Source organism: Neolamprologus brichardi, chromosome 11 (genome assembly GCF_056152115.1).
Source record: "Neolamprologus brichardi isolate AB-2024 chromosome 11, ASM5615211v1, whole genome shotgun sequence".
Taxonomy (NCBI): domain Eukaryota; kingdom Metazoa; phylum Chordata; class Actinopteri; order Cichliformes; family Cichlidae; genus Neolamprologus; species Neolamprologus brichardi.
In genome coordinates, this window is record NC_142114.1 from 8,487,692 (window position 1) to 8,513,849 (window position 26,158).

Consider the following 26,158-nt stretch of genomic DNA (forward strand, 5'->3'; position numbering starts at 1 on the left):
AGTATCCACCAGCCGGCACCCTCTCTCTCACACATAAACACACACCAAGTTCTCTTTACTGACATGAAAGCCTAGTCACGGTCCTAGTTCCTCGTTGTCAGATAGTATAAAAGGGAACCTGGAACATTTGACTTACAGATACAACTGCACTGAATTACCCAAAGACTAGAAGAGGACGCCTTGTTAGACAGGGTGAGAGTGAAGCCAAAGAAGGTTGGGAGGATCAGAGCACCACAGCTAAACAGACAGCAAAGAAGGCAGAAGATGCATGGAGGCATGGCTCAGAGCTGCTGGCTCTTGGTCACACTCTCTCTGAAAGGTAGGTATATATATAAAAGCGCTGCAGCAGTCATGCTGGGATCCGAGCTTCACGCAAAGACAGCGATGGTTAGAATTTAGGGTTTTTTTTGTTGGTATTCCAGGTATTCTTGCTGGTGATTGGTCAGTTCATCTCCCATCTGTTCCCATCTGTGCTGTGATTGGTTCTTCCATAAAAATCCCGTGTTCCTATGACTACCCTCAGACCTCCAATGAAACCAGGGAAGTGGGGTGGTCCTCTGCGCAGGTATTTCAATAAAGAAGGCATTGTTAGCAGTTATACTGTGCATGAAGAGCTAAAAACTGCAGTCAGAATAAAAACAAGTGTCAGTTCTTTGATAAAAACTAGCCAAAATTAGTTTTTATGCTAAGCTTACAGGTGATGTTTTGGGTGTGGTTTGAACAGATACAGTCAAGTTAATCTAGAATTTTCCACTTTACTGTATCCACTGATTAAAAAAGCTCTGTGTATCTGTTAGGGTGGAGGAGGTGAAGGAGGACAAAAGTACATGGTTTTGTCTGAGATGTGGTGCCTTGAAGACAGCCGGTGTATTACAGCAAGGTAACAATGATGTGTTGGAGTCACAGAAACACACACAAGGGTGGAAGTAAAGAGCACAGGTGTCTAAGTCTGTCTGCTTGTCCCTCTGTTTGTGTTAGATACGTGTACCACAGCGATCACATCTTCCCAGATCCATCCTACCAGAACAGGGTGCAGTACCTGGGAGAACCAGGAAGCAAGGTCTGCTCTCTGAGGATTACTGATCTAAGGCAGTCAGACAGCGGGACCTACGTGTTTTACCTCATCACCAACAACTCCGCAGAGAAGATGCCAGAGCAGGCCGGCGTACAGCTCCTGGTGGCAGGTGTGAACTTAAAACAAAACAATGATACTGTGCAATCAGCAAACGCATCGTCCCCCCATCATTCAAAAGCTTTTATAGATTTGCAAAGTACGCAAGAAAAGATACATTATTTTATATCTATTTTTATGAGTTTCCTCCTGTTGTCATAATCATTTTATAGCCTGGATGAGTCACATCAGTATGACCTGGCAAACCATTAAAGACAAACCACACATCCCACATTTCTATGTGCATTGTGGTTTTGTCTGTCTTTTTCTTTTGCTATGTATTGGTCAACTTCTCTGTAAGTTGCTCAACTTCCTTGTCACAGAATATATCTCTGTTTGCTCTGTTTCTTATTTTGTTTTCTTGATAGGTATATCTGAGTGTGATTCCCTGTTGTTAGAAACACAGCGCAGTCAGAGACCAGCATTTACTGTCCAATAACCTAAAGCCAAACCTAAAGCTAGCAGCGTTTACAGTTTACTTTACTGTATTCCTTAAATGACTGCTTAGCAAAGCTTGTTGCTTTTTCTAGCACCATTGCAATATTCAGTAACAGTTTCCTTTGTGCAACCTTTTGTCTGACATTTTGTGCTATTTATGAGAAGCTGAAGTGAAACCGACGACTTGTTGGGTTTAAGTAATCTTGATGTAAGACTCTGTTTCATGACCTTTGATGCTTTTGTGGTTGTAGTCAAATTACTCTTAGAGCTAAATATTAAAGACAGGTTAATATTTGCAGATCTTGGGAGAAAAAGATATTATAACCTGTTGAGAGGCAATTGAGTTGAGTTTGTCTGTCTTACATAAAGCTTGTGTGAGAAATGACAGCAAATAGCTATATGATATGTTAAGACATTGTGGAATAATAGTGTTTAGCATTAAATTAAAACACATTCCCTGTGTGTGTGCTTTAATCTGAGCCTCTCAGCTCTATGTCTTGGTATAGCTTGTCTGGTTCTGCATGCATGTGAGAGCATCAGAGTCCTGTCCTTTAAAACTGGTGGTCTTCTGTGGATCTATAAAGAAATTAAAGGAGAGGCCTCCCATAGCACATACATAATATCACATGTAATAGTGATATGGCCCAAAAAACAAAGGAATAGAAAGCATTCATAGTGGTTTCCACCTACCTTTAAATAGAAAATAGGCATGTACAAATGGCATATAAATCACTCCACCCACTGGCATACCAACCACTTTTTTTAGACTCAAATGTGGTATTTTGGTTGTTGCATTGTTGGACGGGTACCTAAAGACTACAGACACCAGGCTGTAAATGTACTTCCTTCTGCTCTAATTGCGCATTTTTACATGTGCACCTATGGAGACTGACTCACTTTTAGAGTCAGCCTCCAGTTGCTGTTAGAGGAACTGTTTGGTTTTTTTTTACTTTGGCTTTGTTTTTCAGCTGCAGAGCTTGTTCCTTGAATACTGTCCTCATTAACAAAAATGAACTAGTTAACTATTAGGATAGTGTTTTGCTCTGCAGAAAGCTAAAAGTTGTTGACTTTTAGCTTTTTGTAATTCATGATTGTTTTTTCCATTTGAATATATGAAATAATAATCTCACCACATATGTGCTTTGTCTGTTTCTGTTTTTTTCCCCTTCAGACTCCCCCAGTGCAGTCACAGCCTTAGCAAGTCCATCCAGGGGCATCACAGAGGGTTCAACCCTACGTTTGGCCTGCTGTAGCCCTGCAGAGCCACAGGCCAATGTGACTTGGCACAAGAGCACAAGTAACAGCGTAACGCACACTGGACAGGTGTGGAATATTACTGAAGTTAAATCAGATGACTCTGGCAGCTACTACTGTCAGATGCAAACTGGAGCCAAAGTGCATAACTCAACCATACTACCAGTTGATGTGCAGTGTAAGTCAAGCTTTTGTTATAAATGTAAAAATCAGATCAACATTTCTATACAAGGTCATTCATCTGTTTATTTATTAAGCTTGTTTTGACACACAGAAATCCAAAGAGCAGAAAGAAAATTTTCAAGCTTAAAATATGTGCTGCTGACAAAGCATTTTAACTCAGACTTTCTAGAGAAATTCTAAAAGTAAGAAACTTCCGCATTAAGCCTGGGTTAACCTTTTGCAACAGGGATACAAGCAGGGCTCTTACAGAGCTTTTATTTCCTCTGTTTCCTCAGTATTATTGTAGGGCCTTTACCTTACAATATAAAGCGCCTTGAGGCAACTGTTATTGTGATTTGGTGTTATATAAATAAAACTGATTTGAATTGAATCAAACTCACTTGAAGATTTAACTCATCTTTAATGTACTTTAATGCCTCCTTCTAGATGCTCCTCGAAACACAACCGTCTCAGTGTCACCTGCTGGACAGCTAGATTACGAGCTCCCCATGACTCTGACCTGCAGCAGTGATGCTAACCCGCCCGTGCACACATACATCTGGTACCAGGGTGCAGCATGTCTCAGTGACGCAGACAAAAGCTTTCATCAAGGCAGACGAACTGTAGCTACACCCACAGGAAGCAGCCAGACATCCAGCAGTGCCAACATCACCACTGAGGAGTCTGGGCAGCACTGCTGTGTGGCACGAAACAGACATGGATCTCAGACTTTCAGTGTAACGCCCAGAGGCTCCAGAGGTAGGTATATGAAGAGGCAGGTCTTAATATAATATTAAGACCTTTCCCTGCCTACGGTGTCAAACATCACATAAAGCCAAACTTTACCACCACAATATCATTATATCCATTTTTTTCAAACATTAAGTGTTACTAATGTGTATTTTGTTGTCAACTGCAGCTGTGATCCCACCCCTCTCTGGAAAAACAAAAGGGGTGATTGCTGGAGTGTTCATTGGAATCCTTCTGGCTATTGTTGTCATAGCCATCTGTGTCATAAGGTGGGCCTTTGTTTGTTTTACAACCAGTAACCTTCATCATAATTCACTTCACAGTCCCTGTAGCTGGGCTTGTGCACAATATGTGTAAAATAATTTCATTAAAATCAAATGAGAGTGGTCATCGCTTAAGTTAGAGTCATTGGTTACTGGCGTGGATTATTTAAGCAAATGAGTTCTTACTTAAAGGTTAGGTTTAAATATGACCAAAAAGATAAATCAATCAATTATCTTGGGTCATTCTATCTCAAATCAACACGAGATTTCTGCTCGACCATCTCAGATTTGGATAAAAAATTTATGATAGAAAGTTAGAATCTATATAATGAGTCCTGTGAAATTTTAATTTCATATATCAGAGCGTTTCTACATAGTACTGTAACTATAACACTGAAAATGATTTAGTTAAATATGTGCACATTTTCATTTTCAAGACTTGGGTCTCTCTTAAATAATCATATATTTTAAAAAAAATATTTTCTGCTGAGTCATCACTGATGCATAAAAATGTTATGGCCCGAAGTTTGAATATACAGTATATAATGATTGCTGTTAATTTTAATTTCATATATCAAATACCTTTTTAGAAGTCTAATTAAATCTCTGAGGTAGATTGATTGGTTACTAACTTTGATCATTTAAGGAACCAAAATAGTTATTACTTAACTGAAAGGATGAATTAATGAATTTAGTTCATTATATAACATAAAAAGTGACTTTAGATTGCAGTGACAATGTATTTATTCTTAAAATGTTTTGTTCTTTTTGCTTTCAGGAGACAGAAGTCATCCAGACGTCAGTCATACGTGCTCACTGCAACTGCGTCAGAACCTTAAAGAGTCAGTGAAATCAGGCTTTATTCTACCTAGAATCGTACCCAAAGTGCAGTACATGCACCAACAACAGATCTGTACATTTCTCTAACACACACACACACAGAGCAAATATTTTTCTTCAGCTCCTCCTGTGTGGTTACTAACATCACTTTCCCCAAAGTAAGACCACATCACATTAACTTTAAATGATTATTACACTATGGCTGAAGTCTAAGGTGGTAATCAAATTTTGGCACCAGTTCTCACCAGCTGTGAGCATGTGCAGCTCATGTGATAAACATCAATGTTCATTCAAGCAAGCATGATGCAACAGATTTCAAAGCACTGACCTGAGTTTTCGTTTCCTTTTCAGAAAGAAGCGAACTATGGAGCACCGTCAGAATGTATTTCACCCGCTTGTGTTCCATTAGTTTAAATGCATTTCTTCTTTAGGATTAAGCCTCGAGTCGAGGATGAAGTGATGCATCTCTAAGAAAAGGTTTTATTCCAAACGAAAGAAGATAGGAAACAAATGTCACCCCTTCATATGACCTCAAATTTATTTATTACGGTTTTTAAGTTTATTTTATTTGTATTTTTATTTTATTATTTTATGTTATTTGGTTCAGTTTGTTGGAGTGTTGCAGTAACAGATGTGAATTTAAATATCCTCCACAGTTCATTGCATAACACGACTACAGGCGACATCCAGAGATCTCGCTAACACTTCCTGACACATTGTTGTAACCACACAGCACAAAGTGCACCGGGTAATGTACAAGCAATGTCCAGAAGTAGAAAACATTGAAGAAGTTATTACTGAAGGCCTGCCAGTGATGATGACTGCGAAGATGATAACCCAATTAAGTGCTGCTGGCAAGTCCAACTGGATCCTGTTTGTGTGGCTTTGAGTAAACTCCTGAGAGCGATAAGCCTCCAGCAGATACTGAGCAGAGCGTGAGGAGAAGTGGGAGAGGATGAAAACCAAGAGGACAGTGACTCTAACACCCGGACATCTAAAAAGTGCACTATTTTAGGATTTTGCTTTTGTTTCATTTGCCATATTAAAGTGAGGTGTGACGTGCAAAGTTGTTTTAATAAACAATAAAGTGCTTCATTAACAGCTATCCAAAGAGACAGTTTTGCACATGTGACCCTTAGCTGTAATAAGTTGCATTTATTACACATTTTTGCAGCCATTTGATGTTTTCATGTGATCTGTAGAGCATGTATTGTGCTGTCAGTGCCAACTCATAATTTCATTAAATGCTCACGAGCTGAAATTTATACTGAAAAGCATCCAGCAAACTGCAGTGGGACCAAAACTTACAAAACTCAGACTTCGGACCTTTTTCAAAGTCAAACTGAACTTGGAAATTAAAAAAAAAAAAAAGTTAAAAAAAAGAAGAGCCAGAAGCAGATCAAAAGGCAACAAGTTTTACACAATAATCTTTATACAGTTATATGGCAGCAAATATTTATCCAAGCTTCTGTTACAATTAACATTGAACATTTTAAAATATTAACCAATTAACCACAGTTCTAGCAACAGAAAAGACTATGAGACTGACAGTGTCATGTGACCTGTGAGCAGAAGAGAATGCACATGCTTATTGTAAACTCAAGGGGGAGCAGAAACTGTTGTAACCAATGAAAGCCATATGTCCACGCATCAGCAATGTGGCTAACATAACACACTGGTGTGAAGGAAGACTTAAAGTGATCACATGTCCTCTCAGTTTCACCCAGGAGAATTCCTATTCACACTAAGGCTTGTGGGCCTCAATTGTTGAATTAAACATTTATATTTTCTCCCTCCCGTCGCTGTGAAATTGAACAATGACCCAGTATTAACGAAGGCAACCTTGCAGCTCAGCTTTTTCTTCTTCTTCTTTCTTTCTGCATAAACCTGTCGTGTTTTCTGTGCTTGTCATTCTGTCTGTCAGCTAAAAATCTGAATTGATTCCGATAAAACTTTGTAGGAACATAGAGTGAGGTCACGTTAACGATCCATTAAAATCTGGCTTACATCCACCAAGGTCGTCTAGGTCAAGTTAATCATTTATTGGACAAAGATAAAAATCCTTATAACTTAGAGACTATAAGACCATCAAGTGTGGTGCGTATTGGCAACATATAGAAAGTACTGTATGAAGATTTAAAATTTCATGTCACATGACCGCGGACCTCTCCTCCAAGGTAAAAGTGACTAACGCTACATAGAGCTATTTACCACTACATTTATATTGCCATTGTTTTTATTGACAACATTTGGGCACATAAGGACTGATTCAGCAGGTAAAATAAGTATTGATTATGTCACCAATTTTCTAAGTAAATATGTTTCTAAAGGTGCTATTGACATGAAATTCTCACCACATGTTAGTAATAACCCATCCAATCCACACATGCAAGGAAATTAAACCACAGATGTCCACAAATTAGGTGTAATAATGGGAAATGACACAGGGAAAAAGTATTGAACCCAGGAAAAAAGGGAGATGCAAAAAGATGTGGAAAGTCATGGCACCAGAAATCTATCAGTAATTAGAAAGCAATGCCAAGACCAAAATTGAAAAACTCTTTAGATGCCAAAAAACACACCATGTTTAAAAGGCACTACGTATATCTCCCCAACAACACCATGCCAACACGTTTAATATAACCGAAGGAAGGATGAATGGAAAAAATGTATCTGTTGCCAGGATGATGAAGATGAAACGAAGGTGGACGTTTCGGAAAGACAATGATCCCGAACACACAGCAAAAGAAGCTCTCAGTTGGTTTCAGAGGAAGAAAATAAAGCTGCTAAAATGATCCAGCCAATCAGCTGACCTGAACCCAAGTGAAAATCTATGGAAAGAACTAAAGGTCAGAGTTCACAGAAAGGGTCCACTGAACCATCAAGACTGTTTGTGTGGAAGAATCACGACTGAGCAATGCATGCGAATAATTTCTTTATATAAACGAGGCATTTTGAAGCTGTAGTCACCAACAAAGGTTTTTGCACAAAATATTGCATAATGTGTGGATTTGATCAGTTTAGCACCTTTGGAAGTATATTTACTTGTTGACGTAGTCAATACTTAAATATTATATTATCCATCCATCCATTCGCTTCTGCTTATCCTTTCCAGGGTCCTGGGGGGCGCTGGAGCCTATCCCAGCTGTCATAGGGCGAGAGGCGGGGTACACCCTGGACAGGTCGCCAGTCTGTCGCAGGGCTAACACACAGAGACAGAGACAACCATTCGCACTCAGATTCACGCACAGATTCACACCTATGGGCAATTTAGATTAATCAATTAACCTATCCCGACTAACTGCGTGTCTTTGGACTGTGTGAGGAAGCCGGAGAACCCGGGGAGAACCCACGCAAACACGGAGATAAGGTCAAACTTTCATAAAATGTTTCCTATCTCTAAAACTTGCTTTAAAGTCTACTGCTTTTGTACTGACAACATTTAGCAAATGATAATAGTATGTGTGGATTCTTGTTTTCTGGGTTATTTTAACCCATTTCACATTCTCATATTTTCATAATCATTGCTGTCCATCTGAAACATAAAAGGACAACATTAGACATTTTGTGAGAGACGGTTATAATTGCTTTCAAACAGACCCGAGTCCAACGTGTCATCCTTCTCACCTCTCTGTCCCCAGCAGGATTACACCACCCCTTCCTTTAACGAGGAAACGAGAGAAGTTTGCAAACACAGCACAAAAACATTCAAAATCATCCAACTGCTACTAAATTAGGAGTAGTTGGTATGATTCACTTACCGAACCCAGATAATAATCAGTGTAAGGAAAAATATCAAAACCACTTTGACTCCAATACCAAAAAGGAGGATAACACGATCAACTGTTCAGAAAAGTAGGAGAAAATGACAAGGATGCATAGTTTCCTCTGCAAAAATTTTAAAATAAATGCACATTTTTTTGAGCCACTAGATTGGATTTCTTAACAATTTTATGAAATATCTACTAATAATTTGCATCATTTGAACAATAGGTTATGCCCACTCGCCTGACAGACTCACTCTTTGTTTCTTCCACTTCCAGCAGGACCGCCGTCGAGTTGCTTTCTCCGAGACTGTTCCCGGCCCGGCAGAGATAGACTCCACTGTGGGACACCTCCAAAGAGGGAAGAGACAGCACCTGGCCCGAGGCCACCTGAAGCCTGGAGCTGGAGCTGTACCAGGTGTAACTATCTGCTTCAGGGTTAGCAGCGCTGTTGCAGGTAAGATTCACATTGCTGCCCACTGACAGGAGGCCAGCCTGACTCACCTCAGCAGACACGTTCAGTGGAGAATCTGCATTAAACAAAGTCACTGGTTGCACTTTGTGTTGTATGAGTAAAAACTCAGCTTGCAAGAATTAATATTATCTTCATCTACTTACACTGAACATCCAGACCAGCAGGGTGTGATTGCACTGACTCATACCCCTTGACAGTACATGAATATTTCCCAGTGTCTTCGGCCTGCGCCCACAACAATGTTTTTGTCATTGGATGTCCATCTTTGAACCAGATTGTGCTTCCAAGTTGGCACGATGTTACACATTCAAGAGTCACCTTTTCTCCAGCTCTCACTCTCTCCGGCTGCACTGTGGCTCTCATCTCTGGATGTGGGTCAGTTAGATATATATTTTTTAAAAAAGAAGAAGAGGCTGGAAACATTAAGTCTGGAGAGCAGGTTTAATGTAAAATCACTTTACCTGAGACGGTCAGATGCACAGAAGTTTTACTACGCATTCCTATCGTATCCGTGCCAAAGTGAAAGTAGTAATATCCAGTGTCATTAACCTGCAGGTCATGAACTGCCAGGCTACAGTTGTGCCGCTGGTCGCCAAGATATTCATAACGATAGCGATACGACGGAAGGTCTGAAAGCTGAACTCGTTTCCAGACACCATTTTCTAAATGTCCCTTGTACCATCCAGTCGTTCTAACAGTTTCCCCAGCTGTGTAGTTGTATACGCACCTAAAAGTCACAGATGATCCCTTTATAGCACAAAGATCTGGGTTTTCAAATGTCACTGACCAAGCAGCACTCACAGTTCCTGCTGACAGGTGATGAAACACGACAGAACATATTTTGTTAGTTTCTTTTGTTGTTATGGAGAATTCAAAGACAAGACATAAAGGGGAAATTGAAGTAAACCGCTGAACAGTGTGTTTTTTACTTCTTACAAAAAAAATGAGGAAGTGAAGTTGTCAAAACAAGGCAACAACAAGAAGGTGAAGATCACTCTGCTGTTCACTCATATTCGGCCTCCACTAACTGCAGCTTTTTGTTGTCATAATTTTGGTTTGGCTTTTCAGACTGAAACAAATAACCAAACATTGACCTGACAGATACTAAAATAGTCCGTTAATCAGGGGAAATTACCCGATTACATGATTGCTAGCAGTGCGTGTAATGCAAATACTTTCAAATGTGCATGTGAACTGCCACAGTGAAAACTGGGTACGTGTTTCGGGTACGGAGTAGGAAAGTAAGTAGGTTCCTTTGAGAGAGCAAGTAGAGGTTGGGTGTGTTTCCTTTTTGTGACGTGACTGTCTAATTGCTATCAGATAATATTCTTCTGGCAGCTCTCTACCAAGCTTTTCATATTTGATGGATTACAATCGGTTCCGATAAAATTTAAGGAGAATAATATTGCTGTTCTCATCCTCATCAATGTTTTTTCTTGCTTCATTTGTTGCCTTTTAACTTTCAAAGAGGTTGATAAAATCCCACTGAGTACTTTTTTGTATTTGAGTGTCTGCAGTGGCTGAAAACCACACATCCTGAAACAGTTAAACAGCATTTTAACTGTTTCAGCACTTAACTCTTCCTCTGCTACACGTTAGCAACTGAAAGTCCAAAACATTAAAGTGAAACTTTGAAGAAAAAAAGATGGTTGGGTTGTAAAGATTTGAATCTTGGAAAGTACCTGCTTTCAGAATAATATAATCCCTCTACTCATTGTCTCATCTTTCTATTTATTCCTGTTTGATGCATCATTGCTTCAGCAGGTACAGTCAGCTTAACAACTGTGTTATTTTCTATCCTCATGTTCCACATTCACTCTTTGGCTCTTACAAAGTAAAAGCAGCCCCATGCAGTGTAGACATAACAGATAATTACTAAGTATACTTAAAAAAAAAACAAAAAAACCTAGAATTGCAATCAAAAGAAGTTTTATTCCATTCCAAGCTTGTATGTTATCTTAAAACTCAATTGATAAAGAATCTTCTTACCTGACTTCACAGCCAGGAGCAGCAGCACTGCGATCATCATCTCCACATCAATGCGCAATATTTCCACACAGTTTTGAAATCTTGGGGTTATAGCTGATACAGTAGACGCCAGCTACTCATTTCTGCTTTCTGCTCTGTAGAGTCGCATTGAGACCTCTGCATGAACTTGAGATGCAGACAGTGGGAGGGCTCAGCGATCTCTCACCCATCCTCCGTTATGACCAAAAATGTGACAATTTAAAGTCATGTGAAAAAACAACAAAACAGAAGACAGAATGGTTTTATTTTGGCCTTAAACTAATTTAATAACATTTGTGAAACCCATTCATAAATAAATTACAGTAAATAATCATTTATTTGTAACTTATTATTCACTTTTTTTCAAGATTTTTTTTAAAAGCTGGCAGATGAGGAACTTGTGGTTCACTCCATTTCTGTTATTACTTTCATTTTGCAATGAAAATATGACAACTTTGAAAACAAATGCCCCTCCTTTATTTTTTCCATCCAGCCAAACACCAAAATGTAAAAATGAAGAAAACCCTCAAACAGAAGCAACGCATTTCTGGCAGGTCACGATCATTTACCATGAACTTTGTCCTTTGTGCCTTTTTTAAACCATTCAAAGAGAAGCATCACTGATTGAAGGGTGAACAAAGAAGACAGGTTTAACACATTTGTTTGTGTGTGTGTGTGTGCGCGCGCGTGCGAACCTGACGTCTGCCCCAGCTATAATCGGTTCAGGCTGGGCCTGCATAACCTGTTTGTTACTTGTTTTCATCAATCCACCTTGCACATAAGGAAGTCTTCCACATTCCTAAAAGTGCCCTGTTGTCCTGAACTTCTGAAGCGAGCAGATGGAGAGAGGCAGAAAGAAGTGAAGCAGCGAAGGGTAAGCAGTGTGCGGACAGTGACACTGTTATGGACAGTGGGCGCAGATGTTTGTCACAGCGGCCGGTCTCCAGTGTCTCTGCGTCCTAGGACCACATCTGTGCAATAAATAGGATTTTCTTTTTAAAGAGGTGCCGTCAAACAATCTTCAAATAAGGAAGCTTTCTGTAGAGCTGGTTGGCAAATTCCTGTTTGTTTTGTGGTCAGTGTAAGGCATTTCATTTGAAATTCATATGTTTTCTAAAATGAAAAAAAGTATGTCATTTCCTCAGGTGACATCGAGCAGCATATTAGATTGTGTGTATGTTTAATTTATAGTATTTTTAAAACTATGTTGTTGTCAACACTCTCAGTTTGCTATATCTAATTCTTGAACAATGTTCATCTACAGCTGCACTACACCCATGCAAAGAATCGTTGCATAAATAACTGGTTTTCTACACACTCCCACACACAGGCACCCGTATAACTTGGTTTTGCATTCACTGAACTTCTTTTATGTTTTATGAAGTTTTTGTTGTTTGCAGGTTACTAACTGGAACAAGAGTGAAGAAAAAGATGGACGGAGAAATGAGGAGCAGAAGGGCACTTTCTCTGATGTGCTTGTTTCTGACTGTGCTCCAGATCAACACACCTTCCTCAGGTAAACCAACCACATCCATGACTTCCAAAATATACTTTGCAGTCACTGAGACATTCCTCTCTCACGCTTCCTCATTCCATTGTTGCAAATCTTTCCATCCAATTCACTCCAGTCATTAGGCTAGATATACATTTAGGAGAGGAGGTGTGACTCTGTGGGTGGATATTTGTTTTGTATTTATTTTGTGAAATAACTTTGATGTTATTTACTTTCTATAAGAATTTTTTTACTCTTTAGCTTTACCAAATATAAATTGCTGATATATTTGGGTTAGCAGTGCATTTGTTAAATTGCAACATTTCACTTTTTACCTGATCATTTTTCTTCCTTCTCTCTCTCTCTCACACACGCATGCATTGATCACCCAATCACTGCTCCAGCTCAAAACACAACTTTGAGTACTGCTAGCACCACCACCAAAGCTCCAAGCACCGGTGCTCTCAGGTACAGCACACAACCATCTAACATCTCAGTGGGTGTGGGAGAGCCTGCAGTGTTTCACTGTGGCGTGCCCGAAGCGCATCCGAACCTCACGTTTACCTTGTATGGGAGTAATCACAACTACAGCCTCACCTGCCCCGGTGGCCACGTGGAAGACATCCCCCAGGTGAGGGAGGGGGAGGGGGGAGTGACCATGTGACTGTTGTTTTCTGACTTGTTCTTTTTTTCTATGAGGAAAAAGCTGCTATTAGATTACATGTTACAGGCAGTCTTTCTGAAGAAGGAGAAACAGGATGTGCACATCGAGGAACAAATATGACAAAGCTTTTCTAGGAAACCAAAGTAGAACCAAGTCACATTTACAATAAGGTTACAGCAGCCCTCACAGAGAACTGTGCCGTGGATTTGTATATTCTAAGCGTGTCTGCATATTCATTTTTTCCATTGTAAGTGGTCATTGTAAGGAGATTCATTCATGAGTTTAACATGTTTGCACTATGGTGCATTTTAAACTCATCCCCATCAAACGACCATCATTTTATAGTATTATCGTCTTACGTTTGTTAAGATTGTGTTGACATTGTAAATTGACCACCATCAATCACCCTATGAAAACGCCTTCTTTTGAAGCACTTTTGAATCCCTTATTCACTCTCCTTTCTCTCCTCTGTCCCCGTCCTCAGGCTGTCTATGGACGTTGTGAAATGAAGAATGGAGAGTCGCTGGCTGTGTGGACCCTCCTGGGAACTGCCTTGCCCCACAACGGCACAAGAGTAGTTTGTCAGCAGCTGAGCAACCCGAGAGCGCTCTCTGCCGTCCTGCATGTTTATGGTGAAGTATTGAAATACAGTCAAACTAAGTGCATTGCCTAACGTTGCATGTCTTCAGTTTAATTCAATCCAGTAGTTTCTTGGGTTCAGGTCCAAGTTGCTTTATTTGTACCTTTCAGTAGTTGCAGTTTAATCTGATGGAGAGATGGTTGCCCCTCTTTGAGCATTTCCCGCTGGAGGTTTCTCACCATTAAAAGGGGGTTATTCCTCCCCACCATCTCCTAGTTCTTTCTCAAAAGGGATCATCTGACTTTTGGGTTTTCTCTCTTAATTGTAGGACCTCAACATTACACACTAAGACCTGTCAATTCTCTGTGTGGGACACTAAGTCTGAGACCACTGTGCCCAACAAAATGTTTGCAGTCTATTGAGTCCTGCTGTACTGTCAAGAGGACACCCTGAGCTTAGTGACTTTCCGCAGACAATGGGCATTGCAGCTTTTACATCTTGTGGCAACAAGTTTAAGTGATCATTTTTTTGCAGATAAACCACTAAAACTCAAATTGTTTCTTCAATATGAGATTCTTAACTTCAATTTGGCAGCATTTCATTAATGTACAGTCATTTTAACTCTTTAGCTTTTTATTCAGTGTTTGTTTTGTTGTCAGTGTTCATTTTCAATCTCTCCAGGAAGTAGAGGACTGAGTGAGGCAGAAAAGAGGAGATAGAGAGCATATAGTTTTACCTACCTCGAAGCAGGACGCACTTTGTGACAAACTGAAAGTGTAATAAGCAATGCGTCTTTCCAGCCTTTTCAGTTAAATTCACACACACACACACACACACACACACACACACACACACACACACACACACACACAGAGTACATAATCAAGTACAAGTCTAATTTCTAATGTATTTACTTTGATTAGTGTTGATTTATGTAAATATTATATTTGCAATTCATTCAGGTTTCTACCATACTAAAACTAGGTTGAAACTATTTTTAACATGAAACACGAAAACAGGATAACGTTGCCCGCCGAGACTAGGGCTGCTCTGGTTACATCATCCAGCTCATCCATATATGGGCATTGAGATTTTTGAACATTTCTAAGCACACAAACTACAGGGAGGTGCTCATCTCTGAGGAATGCCTTAAAACTGAAAGCCTTCTTTATCATATCTGTTCATGGCATGACTTGGATACATAGGATCCAGATACAGTTATAATCTTAGATATAGTGATCCTTTTCTCCTCTGATAAGGAGAAAAAGAATGATACCCTCTGAAAGGTGAGACCTCTCTTAAATACGATGCAACAAGGCTGGCTCAATCTGCAGAGACCACAAAAAGCCTGTGTAGTTGAGACAGCATGTAAAGTTTCCTTTACATGGCAGTGTCCTGTTTTGCACTCATGTTGTTTTTATTTTTACTTTATGCCTAGATACTGGTGCAACCAATGTCCTTCTCATTGGCTGTATTCTTGGGGGATTCTTTGGCGTCCTGTTAGTGGCAGCTTTGTTATACACCTTCCTGGTCAAATCTGAGTCCTTCCAGGAATGCTTCGGTCAGTAATGAACACATTTATTAGCACAAGAAATGACTGAGAAGAATAAATAGACTGACAACTAATATACAATGTGTCTGTGCTTTTAGGTGGGGAAGAAACCGAAGAGGATATGACCACTATTGTATCAACGGACCAAAAGAAGAAATCAAGTCAGGATGTGACAGACTGAAAATAGATACACAAACTGTTTCTATTTTGTTACCAGGCTAACTAAAGTGAGAGCTGGACTGAGCCACGGTCTGGAGATAATGCTGTTGCAAATGTTTAAAATCAATACTTTAGTCCTTTGTTCTGTTGGTTAAAAAGAGGAAGAGAAGCTGAAAGTGCTCATAGATATGACAAGACAATCTGTTCCAACACTTTGATCTGTTCAATTTAGATGCTTTGAATAATTTCTTCTCACGCTTTAAATTATTCGTGACCACAAGCCAAATAAATCTTGCTTACTTACTTAAAATTAGTGTATGTATGTGTGTAGAGAGCAAGGAAAATCAGGCAGACAAAGAACAATGAGCTCATTTAAACAACACTGGTATTTTGTAAAATTTTATAGCTGTTTTATTTTGGAAATATTATAATTCCACATTTATGCAGTGCAACGACGCAAAAATCACCTGTACCAATTCTGATTACTTATTGAATGGACGATGTGATTTTTTTTCATGAGTGACGCTAATTATCGAAGACTATGGGAAAAAAATCATTACAATCTCATGATCATTAAAATCTGATTATAATAAACATACAGGCCACTTAAACTTGAAATTGTGATTACAAGTAATTTAGTATCACTTGCTGATTTTGAATCTGTAAACATGTTTTCATCTCAGCCGCAGGTGGAAGGAAAAGGACAGAAATGACGGTGCATTGTAGCCAGTCGGTGCCATGTTTTACTACATGGCACTGACATTTTTCTCTCTCTGCTCCATTAAGACAGTATGTTTTACACTTTTATGCCTGCTTTTGAAGGCTTTCAGCCTGACAATGGGCTGCTCACTAATGCAGGAACTACATGTGCTTTTAACAGTAGGTTAGATACCTGCACTTTCAGTTTGTCCACTTGAGGGAAGCACTTACTCTGAGGAAAAGCTGATCATCAAAGAATGACTGTAAATAAAAACTCTTAGTCAACATCATTTGCATATGCTAATAAATTAAAGGTACACTGAAGATGTTGATGTACTGGAGTTTATTGAATGAAGTGAGCATCTATATTTATATGTTGCTTTTTCCATAAAGACAGCACAGAGCAGAGTTGCTATAAGTTTTTACAGCTCAGGGTGTATCACTCTTTATGCTTTGTGTGTATGTGGTTATTTGCCGTATATGCATTCTACTTTGCCATTTAATTTTTTCATATATTAAATATATTTGTATGTTTCTTTACATATATCTTGCTGCAGCAGCTCACACTTTTCATGAGACACACTGATGTTAAAAATAAAAGCTGAGTGCACTTTAATCCAGCCCTTACTGATTTATTTTCTCCATATTGTGCTGTTTGATTTGCTATGTGGGTCACTATGTAATCTTGGGTCATTAGTTATTAGAGGAGCAGGTTAGGTGCTCTAACTCCTAATCAATATATCAAAAAATCATTCTATGACCATGTTTTTTGTAGAATCCAGGCCCAGAAAAAACTAAGAAGATAAGTTAGATAAAAAACTAAGTTTGATATGGCCTTTTGTTGTGTTTAATGAGATATCTGGATGTCTATGTCTAAGACATTTGTTGTAGATGTAGGCTTGATTTTCTTCTGTAGTCTGTAGGAAGTTTACCAACAGATTTTTTTTCCTTCTATAATTTTGTGCTGGCCAGACCTTCTTGTATTCACTTTAGAACAAAACCCTGGTGCAACTACGAGTCAGTAATGCGATTAGACATCACACTATCCGGCACAACATGTGCTCCCATTTCTTTAGTTGAATCTATGAAAAATTCTACTTTTATACAACAAATACAAATTGTTGTATAAAATCTGATTTTTCTACCTATAACTGCACATCACTTTCATTTGCAGTCTTGGTTGTAGTTAAAGTGAACTTCGTTGACTGCCACTACATGTTATATCAATCCTGCTTTAACAATGCAGATGGTTTTAGAGTATTAGACTGTACTGTCTTCTCTTCTCTGTTTATATTCAAAATTAAGAAAGGCAGTCCACAGCTTATCCTCATTATGAATTATGAAGCTTTATGATGATAATTGATGGATTTTCCCTTCACATGTTTGGCTCATCATCCTGAGTCAGTTAATACCAAAGGCCCCGTTTTATTTTAACAGATCCAGTTTGAAAGTCCTTTGCTCTTTTGCCTTCTGCTGATATCTTCATTTATCATTTCATCATCTTCTTCTGCACTTCACTCATTTGGACCAATAACTAAGACTCGTGAAAGAGACAGAGGTCAGTAGCCTGTCACATTGAATAAGATTCAAATTCAGACATTTACCTAACCTTAATTTGCCAACTAAGCCCAGAGACTGGCTGGATTTGAATGCAGAAAATCTCTTTGGGGCTTTTAAACACAGAGCATCAGAGCCTTTTACTCCAGCACACATGGCTGCATTTGGGTCCACTTTATGTGCTTACTTAAAATTTGTTTTTTTACGATTCCCATTTTCTTTCACAAGGAGCAAATGAGATCAGGCCACTTTTACTGTCATGGTTTTTCTTGTAGAAAGAAAGGTCTGATCCTTTGTTAGACACACCTACATTTTATGAAAACTTTAGGGAAAGATTGATGTGGAGGCAGAAAAGAAAGAAAATAAAAATCCCTCTCACATCCACAAATAAGTCCAATGTAGAATCTCACTCACTCAGCAGTCTTTCCAGGTACATCTCTTGTCATCCCCAGCGTGTCTTATCTTTTTTACATGGAGTGTATTTGTCAGGTTGAGTGGGCAGTCTATTTATTATCTATTTATTTATTGCCTGCTAAAAGAGAATATGACAGAAAACGTTTCTGAAAGTCTCAGAAACACCATGACTGATCAAAAAAAAAAAAAGGATCTGGTCTAAACAGTGTCTTAGTGACCTCTTACATTAGGGTACATATCTCAGCCAAAAAAGGCTTGATTTTGTGGGATAGTCCAAAACTCGGGACACATTTCGATACATATTATAGAGAAACTCGGAGTAGATTAGATTAGATAAAACTTTATTAATCCCTCGGGTGGATTCCTCCAGGAAATTCAGTAGAAGTTTTGAGCTGTAGCTCAGAAGCTTGATGGTATAAAAACCTGAAGATGCTGGGGATTGAAATCAGGCGCTCAGACATGCAAAGCATGCGCTCTACCACTGAGCTACATCCCCTGACAATGTAATGAGGGATTTTAACATATTTTTCTACATGCTACTCTCTATTATAGTCTCAAAATTAATTTATACCTGACGTTACCTGCAGGTAGCAGGGATAAGCTGTTACTTTGCAATCCCTATTTCCTTTGTAACTGCTTGAAAGAAGCAAAGACCCCCATTCATGCAAATATCGTATAAATATATACCAGATTTGGTGGGGGTTTTAGCAGTGGGTAATGCTAGGGATACAGGGTTAAGATTGAACTAAGATGAACTCTGTTTCAAGCTCCATACGAGACTGAATATGATCGAGCTGTTGTTAAAACCTCACTTATTAGTAGTAGTGGGAGTTAACTGGATTGCACACTTATTAAGAAAGAAATTAGACATTCTCAAGCAGATGCAATTAGTTTCCCAATTAGAGAGAAAGGAAGAGTTTTCCCAAACTATTTCAACAAATATAAAAAAAAAACATGTAGTGTCACAGTAGAGTAGGAGAGCATCTTTAAGAACAAAGTCAAAGGTGACAACAGAAGAGTACAACAACAGGGCCATTTGAATTGTATTTGAAATTGTGCAGAGTTCCTATTGGTCAGCTGGATGTTGAGGTGCGTGTAGGTGGCACTGATCACATAGCTGGTTGCTATAAAAGCAGGGTGATTGCTGTTCAGCAGCCACGGATCACATCATAAACTGACTGACAGCAAATACAATCTCTGAAAACTGATCTGTGTGGCTTGTTGTCCAAACAGGAGCAGATATGGGGAAAAGCAACTTTGAACTGGCACTTTGCCTCGTACTAATGGCTGCCTGTGGCTTAAAAGGAAACATTGATCTTGACACACACATGTTTATTGGGAAAATGAACTGGACACAAGCAAGAATATTCTGCCAGAGACATTATGTTGACTTGGCTACTTTGGACATGATAAATATGAATGTTATTATACAATTTTTGGTCCAAAGGAATATCCCAAACATTTGGATTGGTCTACTCAGAGATCCCGAAGATGACTCACTCTGGAAGTCTATAAATCTAAGGTGAGTATCTTTTTTGCAATGACCTTTATGTCAATATCCATGTCTGTTTATGTAAATATGACAAAACTGAGTTGCTGATTTTGAGATGATTGTTGTGTTGATTTCAGAACAGGTGAAGGTGTCTCAGGCGATGACCTCTCACATACCAGCAAATGGGCCTCTGCACAGCAGGACTACTGTGCAGTTGTAGGAGATGACCTCATGTGGTACAGTGCACAATGTTCAAGTATCAATAATGTCTACTGTTCCCGAGGTGATGTAATCCAGTATCACAGTGTTATGCTCAGTTGGTATGACGCTGTAAAGTACTGTATGGAAAACTATGGTTACCTAGCCACTGTCACCCAGGTAAACTCAGGTGGTGTTGACAAACGGGGCTGGATTGGACTGTATCGAGTGGGAGGGAAGACCTGGAACTGGACGGGTAGTTTAGCATCTAGCTACAGAAACTGGGCACCAGGACAGCCACTCACTGCAGACTGTGGCTCTTTGGATGCTTTTACCAGAGGCTGGGTAGGCTATGCTTGCTCTGAAAGGTTTTACCCTCTTTGTTTTGGTGACAACCTGGTGGTGGTGAATGAGAACAAGACATGGGAGGACGCCTTGATTCACTGCAGAGAGATGAAAACATCATGTGCTGGCTGTACGTACGACCTCCTGAGCCTGACCGATGTCTCTCAGTACAACTATGTCAGAGACAGGATCTACAGAGCAACCACTGATGAGGTTTGAGTTTATTATTTTTGAATTATAGCTGTTCTTCTAAATGCATCACTTGTTCATAGATTCTGCATTAAACACCAGAGTTCGCGTTCAAGTGGCTTTAGTCTTTCTACTAGTTCAGTGCTTTAAGGCATAAATTCCAGGCTGTGGTGTGGAGATGCTCTTTCTTGCACAATGTGTTTAAAATCCATACTGTACAAAACAACTGCATGGGAAAAAACGGGGGGGGGGGGGGGGGTTAAATTAAAAAAAGGATCAATATTCATTTCAGGAAAGGCTTCACTAAAGCCTCGGTAATGAGTATTTGTGTCCGGCTTAATTAGCAAATACAAATCTCTTATACCAACACTTCCACAGCCAGGACTGACTCTCCCAGTTTTGTCCTGTGTTTCTCAGGCTTGGATTGGCTTGCGCTTCCTGGGAGGAAAATGGTTTTGGTTAAATGGAGTCAAACCAGGTCCCAAAGTTATGCCGCCGGACTGTCCGTCCAACTGGGAACGCTGTGGGACTTTGTCCAAGTTTGACACAAACAGCACGTGGATGATCAGGGACTGCGCAGACAGAAGAAACTTTGTCTGCATTCAAGTGACCCCAAAGTGAATGAAACTGGCAGCTTAACATCAAATGCGATAGTAATGCTTGTTCTATCTGTACGTTAGAGTTATGCACTAATCAAATCTATGCTAAGTGTGATGCTAATATTATTTATTAATCCTTTCATTGTAACACACATTATACCATATACATATGTTATGATCTCTGAAAACAACGGTGTACTCTGAGGTTGTAGATACTTTGAAACGAGAAGTGCAGATTAGTTGCATCATTAACACGAAATCATTACATGGCTTTAACCTACAGTGGCAACGGCTCCTTTAATGACAGATATATTATTCAAGGACCTTAAATGACTTTAGATGACTTCTTGAAAATTAAATCTTCTGCCTCTATTAATAAACTTCTTCCAAAGGCAAAAATCTCATATTGTTTTATCTTTGTTCTCCACTTTCTGTTTTCAGTTATAGTTTGGTTAGGTTTAGGTAACAAATGTACCTGTTTAGATTTATAGAAATGTATTCTTGTGGGTTAATAGTGACACTTTTACAAAATCTCACGTCAGAAGGCAAAGCTCTTCCATCTGCAAAAGCTTTCACCTTTAATCCTCCAAATGATAACACCACAAGAGCAATGGACACCTGAACCAAGACGAGCAAATCATGCCTGTCAAAGCTATGTCAGTGTCGAGGACCACTGAAAGGCATCCAGAGATGATTCCCGCCATCTGTTTAACATGGCAGAGGTTTATCGACGATGCAAATGTGCAAAAAACGCGTGTCTGCATATTCGTTTTTTTCATTGTAAGTAGTCATTGTAAGGACATTCAATCATGAGTTTAACATGTTTGCACTATGGTGCATTTTAAACTCTTGACCATCAAACGACCCAGGATCATTTTATAGTATTATCGTCTTACGTTTGTTAAGATTGTGTTGACATTGTAAATTGACCACCATCAATCACCCTATGAAAACGCCTTCTTTTGAAGCACTTTTGAATCCCTTATTCACTCTCCTTTCTTTCCTCTGTCCCCGTCCTCAGGCTGTCTATGGACGTTGTGAAATGAAGAATGGAGAGTCGCTGGCTGTATGGACCCTCCTGGGAACTGCCTTGCCCCACAACGGCCATTAAAAGGGGGTTATTTCTCCCCATCATCTCCTAAGCTTAGTGACTTTCCGCAGACAATGGGCATTGCAGCTTTTACATCTTATGGCAACAAGTTTAAGTGATCATTTTTTTGCAGATAAACCACTAAAACTCAAATTGTTTCTTCAATATGAGATTCTTAACTTCAATTTGGCAGCATTTCATTGATGTACAGTCATTTTAACTCTTTAGCTTTTTATTCAGTGTTTGTTTTTTGTCAGTGTTCATTTTCAATCTCTCCAGGAAGTAGAGGACTGAGTGAGGCAGAAAAGAGGAGATAGAGAGCATATAGTTTTACCTACCTCGAAGCAGGACGCACTTTGTGACAAACTGAAAGTGTAATAAGCAATGCGTCTTTCCAGCCTTTTCAGTTAAATTCACACACACACACACACACACACACACACACACACACACACACACACACACACACACACACACACACAGAGACTAATTTCTAATGTATTTACTTTGATTAGTGTTGATTTATGTAAATATTATATTTGCAATTCATTCAGGTTTCTACCATACTAAAACTAGGTTGAAACTATTTTCAACATGAAACATGAAAACAGGATAACGTTGCCCGCCGAGACTAGGGCTGCTCTGGTTACATCATCCAGCTCATCCATATATGGGCATTGAGATTTTTGAACATTTCTAAGCACACAAACTACAGGGAGGTGCTCATCTCTGAGGAATGCCTTAAAACTGAAAGCCTTCTTCATCATATCCGTTCATGGCATGACTTGGATACATAGGATCCAGATACAGTTATAATCTTAGATATAGTGATCCTTTTCTCCTCTGATAAGGAGAAAAAGAATGATACCCTCTGAAAGGTGAGACCTCTCTTAAATACGATGCAACAAGGCTGGCTCAATCTGCAGAGACCACAAAAAGCCTGTGTAGTTGAGACAGCATGTAAAGTTTCCTTTACATGGCGGTGTCCTGTTTTGCACTCATGTTGTTTTTATTTTTACTTTGTGCCTAGATACTGGTGCAACCAATGTCCTTCTCATTGGCTGTATTCTTGGGGGATTCTTTGGCGTCCTGTTAGTGGCAGCTTTGTTATACACCTTCCTGGTCAAATCTGAGTCCTTCCAGGAATGCTTCGGTGAGTAATGAACACATTTATTAGCACAAGAAATGACTGAGAAGAATAAATAGACTGACAACTAATATACAATGTGTCTGTGCTTTTAGGTGGGGAAGAAACCGAAGAGGACATGACCACTATTGTATCAACGGACCAAAAGAAGAAATCAAGTCAGGATGTGACAGACTGAAAATAGATACACAAACTGTTTCTATTTTGTTACCAGGCTAACTAAAGTGAGAGCTGGACTGAGCCAAGGTCTGGAGATAATGCTGTTGCAAATGTTTAAAATCAATACTTTAGTCCTTTGTTCTGTTGGTTAAAAAGAGGAAGAGAAGCTGAAAGTGCTCATAGATATGACGAGACAATCTGTTCCTACACTTTGATCTGTTCAATTTAGATGCTTTGAATAATTTCTTCTCACGCTTTAAATTATTCGTGACCACAAGCCAAATAAATCTTGCTTACTTACTTAAAATTAGTGTATGTATGTGTGTAGAGAGCAAGGAAAATCAGGCAGACAAAGAACAATGAGCTCATTTAAACAACACTGGTATTTTGTAAAATTTTATAGCTGTTTTATTTTGGAAATATTATAATTCCACATTTATGCAGTGCAACGACACAAAAATCACCTGTACCAATTCTGATTACTTATTGAATGGACGATGTGATTTTTTTTCATGAGTGACGCTAATTATCAAAGACTATGGGAAAAAAATCATTACAATCACATGATCATTAAAATCTGATTATAATAAACATACAGGCCACTTAAACTTGAAATTGTGATTACAAGTAATTTAGTATCACTTGCTGATTTTGAATCTGTAAACATGTTTTCATCTCAGCCGCAGGTGGAAGGAAAAGGACAGAAATGACGGTGCATTGTAGCCAGTCGGTGCCATGTTTTACTACATGGCACTGACATTTTTCTCTCTCTGCTCCATTAAGACAGTATGTTTTACACTTTTATGCCTGCTTTTGAAGGCTTTCAGCCTGACAATGGGCTGCTCACTAATGCAGGAACTACATGTGCTTTTAACAGTAGGTTAGATACCTGCAGTTTCAGTTTGTCCACTTGAGGGAAGCACTTACTCTGAGGAAAAGCTGATCATCAAAGAATGACTGTCTCTTTACTACCTCAATTCTCAAAAGTTCTTGAAAAACTGTTTAAAAACCGACTGGAAAAATTTACAGATAAACATAAACTACTCACTGAGAGTCAGTACGGATTCAGATCAAGCAGATCAACATCATTGGCACTATTAGATTCAATAGAATACATCACAAATTCCATAGACAAAAAGCAATATGTGGCTGGGTTATTCATAGACTTGACAAAGGCATTTGACACTATAGATCATGATATATTAATAAGAAAACTGGAACGTTATGGTGTCAGAGGGGTAGTTTTAGATTGGGTCCGGAGTTATTTAAGTGACAGAAAGCAGTTTGTGAAAATAAATGGTGGTTGTTCCTTATGTATGGACATTGCTTGTGGTGTACCCCAAGGGTCAGTTTTGGGCCCAAAATTCTTCAACTTGTACATTAACGACATCTGTAAAGTGTCCAAAGTATTAAAAATGGTTCTCTTTGCTGACGATACAAACATTTTTTGCTCTGGTGATGATCTGCAGAATTTATTGGAGGATATGACTAATGAAATAAGTAAAGTGAAGTTCTGGCTTGATAAAAATAAATTATCATTAAATTTGAATAAATCTAAACTTATGTTATTTGGAAATAGTAGTTTAAATACAAATGCAAAGATTCAAATAAATGGTGTTGATATTGAAAGAGTCAGTGAAAATAAATTTCTGGGGGTAATAATAGATGAAAAACTTAACTGGAGAGCTCACGTAAGATATATTCATTCCAAAGTATCACGTAGCATTGCAATACTAAACAAGGCAAAACAGGTATTCGACAGAACATCACTTCATATTCTATACTGTTCACTGGTTTCACCATACTTAAGCTATTGTGCAGAGGTCTGGGGCAATAACTATAAAACCACATTACATTCACTTTTTACTCTTCAAAAAAAAGCAATTCGAATCATCCACAATGCAGGTTATAGGGAACATACAAACTCACTATTTTTGCAGTCTGAAATATTGAAAATTGACGATCTAGTGAAATTCCAAACAGCACAAATTCTATTCAAAGCAAAAAATAAAGAACTGCCACGTAATATTCAGAGTATGTTTTTTTTGAAAGAAGGAAGTTATAATTTAAGGGGTTTTTGTAACTTCAAAACAATGAAGGTACGTACCACAAGAAAAGGCTTTTGTGTTTCTGTTCATGGAGTGAAACTATGGAACAGTCTGAATATGGAATTAAAGCAATGTCCAAACATAAAACTGTTCAAAAAGAGTTATAAAAATATGATCTTCTCGAACTATAAAGAAAAGGAAAATATTGAAATTAAGTGAATGTCTCTATTTAAAAAACAAAAAAAACAAAACAAAACAACTCATGATGTGATATTATAGTATATAGTATATCAGAAATCTGTTCGCTGTTTTTATTACAAATTATATCAGTAAGGAAGCTGACTAAATATTAACTGATAATTTATGGCAAAGGGGTGGGATTAAATAAGTGTTTACTTCTTCCCACTCCCTTTCAACATGTAAATTAATCATTTTTTTTGTATGTAATTTATACAGTATTTTTTTTTTCTTTCTTATTTTATTTTCTTTTCTAAATGTACTTGTATATTGTTCACATGTTGAAATAAATAAATTACCAATTACCAATTACTGTAAATAAAAACTCTTAGTCAACATCATTTGCATATGCTAATAAATTAAAGGTACACTGAAGATGTTGATGTACTGGAGTTTATTGAATGAAGTGAGCA

The 26,158-nt window shown here is 38.6% G+C and overlaps 4 protein-coding genes across 5 annotated transcripts; 3 read left to right on the forward strand and 1 right to left on the reverse strand.

Moving 5' to 3' along the window:
- Window positions 1-157: 157 nt before the first annotated feature.
- LOC102795864 (lachesin) lies at window positions 158-5,977 on the forward strand. Its single transcript, XM_006794945.3, has 9 exons — window positions 158-319; window positions 423-565; window positions 798-880; window positions 979-1,184; window positions 2,781-3,041; window positions 3,473-3,784; window positions 3,945-4,044; window positions 4,817-4,880; window positions 5,230-5,977. The coding sequence occupies exons 1-8, from the start codon at window positions 265-267 to the stop codon at window positions 4,875-4,877; spliced, it is 1,221 nt and encodes a 406-aa protein (XP_006795008.3). The 5' UTR covers window positions 158-264; the 3' UTR covers window positions 4,878-4,880; window positions 5,230-5,977.
- A 427-nt stretch (window positions 5,978-6,404) lies between these two features.
- On the reverse strand, window positions 6,405-11,203 carry cd22 (cd22 molecule). 2 transcript variants are annotated; one of them, XM_035909503.2, is made up of 7 exons: window positions 11,107-11,203; window positions 9,579-9,926; window positions 9,261-9,482; window positions 8,900-9,172; window positions 8,640-8,721; window positions 8,506-8,539; window positions 6,405-8,413 (listed from the first exon to the last, which is right to left on the reverse strand). In XM_035909503.2, exons 1-7 carry the CDS (start codon window positions 11,144-11,146, stop codon window positions 8,378-8,380), a joined length of 1,035 nt encoding a protein of 344 aa, XP_035765396.2. In that variant the 5' UTR covers window positions 11,147-11,203; the 3' UTR covers window positions 6,405-8,377. The 2 variants fall into 2 exon arrangements, with proteins under 2 accessions (XP_035765396.2, XP_087703839.1); XM_087847713.1 differs by having other exon boundaries at window positions 6,405-8,539.
- Window positions 11,204-12,534: 1,331 nt separating this feature from the next.
- Window positions 12,535-16,848, forward strand: LOC118454495 (uncharacterized). Its single transcript, XM_035909494.2, has 5 exons — window positions 12,535-12,640; window positions 13,021-13,247; window positions 13,765-13,912; window positions 15,299-15,421; window positions 15,511-16,848. Exons 1-5 carry the CDS (start codon window positions 12,556-12,558, stop codon window positions 15,591-15,593), a joined length of 666 nt encoding a protein of 221 aa, XP_035765387.2. The 5' UTR covers window positions 12,535-12,555; the 3' UTR covers window positions 15,594-16,848.
- Window positions 16,849-19,482: 2,634 nt separating this feature from the next.
- Window positions 19,483-21,090, forward strand: LOC118454498 (secretory phospholipase A2 receptor-like). Its single transcript, XM_087847714.1, has 3 exons — window positions 19,483-19,763; window positions 19,871-20,489; window positions 20,883-21,090. Exons 1-3 carry the CDS (start codon window positions 19,483-19,485, stop codon window positions 21,084-21,086), a joined length of 1,104 nt encoding a protein of 367 aa, XP_087703840.1. The 3' UTR covers window positions 21,087-21,090.
- The last annotated feature ends 5,068 nt before the right edge of the window (window positions 21,091-26,158 follow it).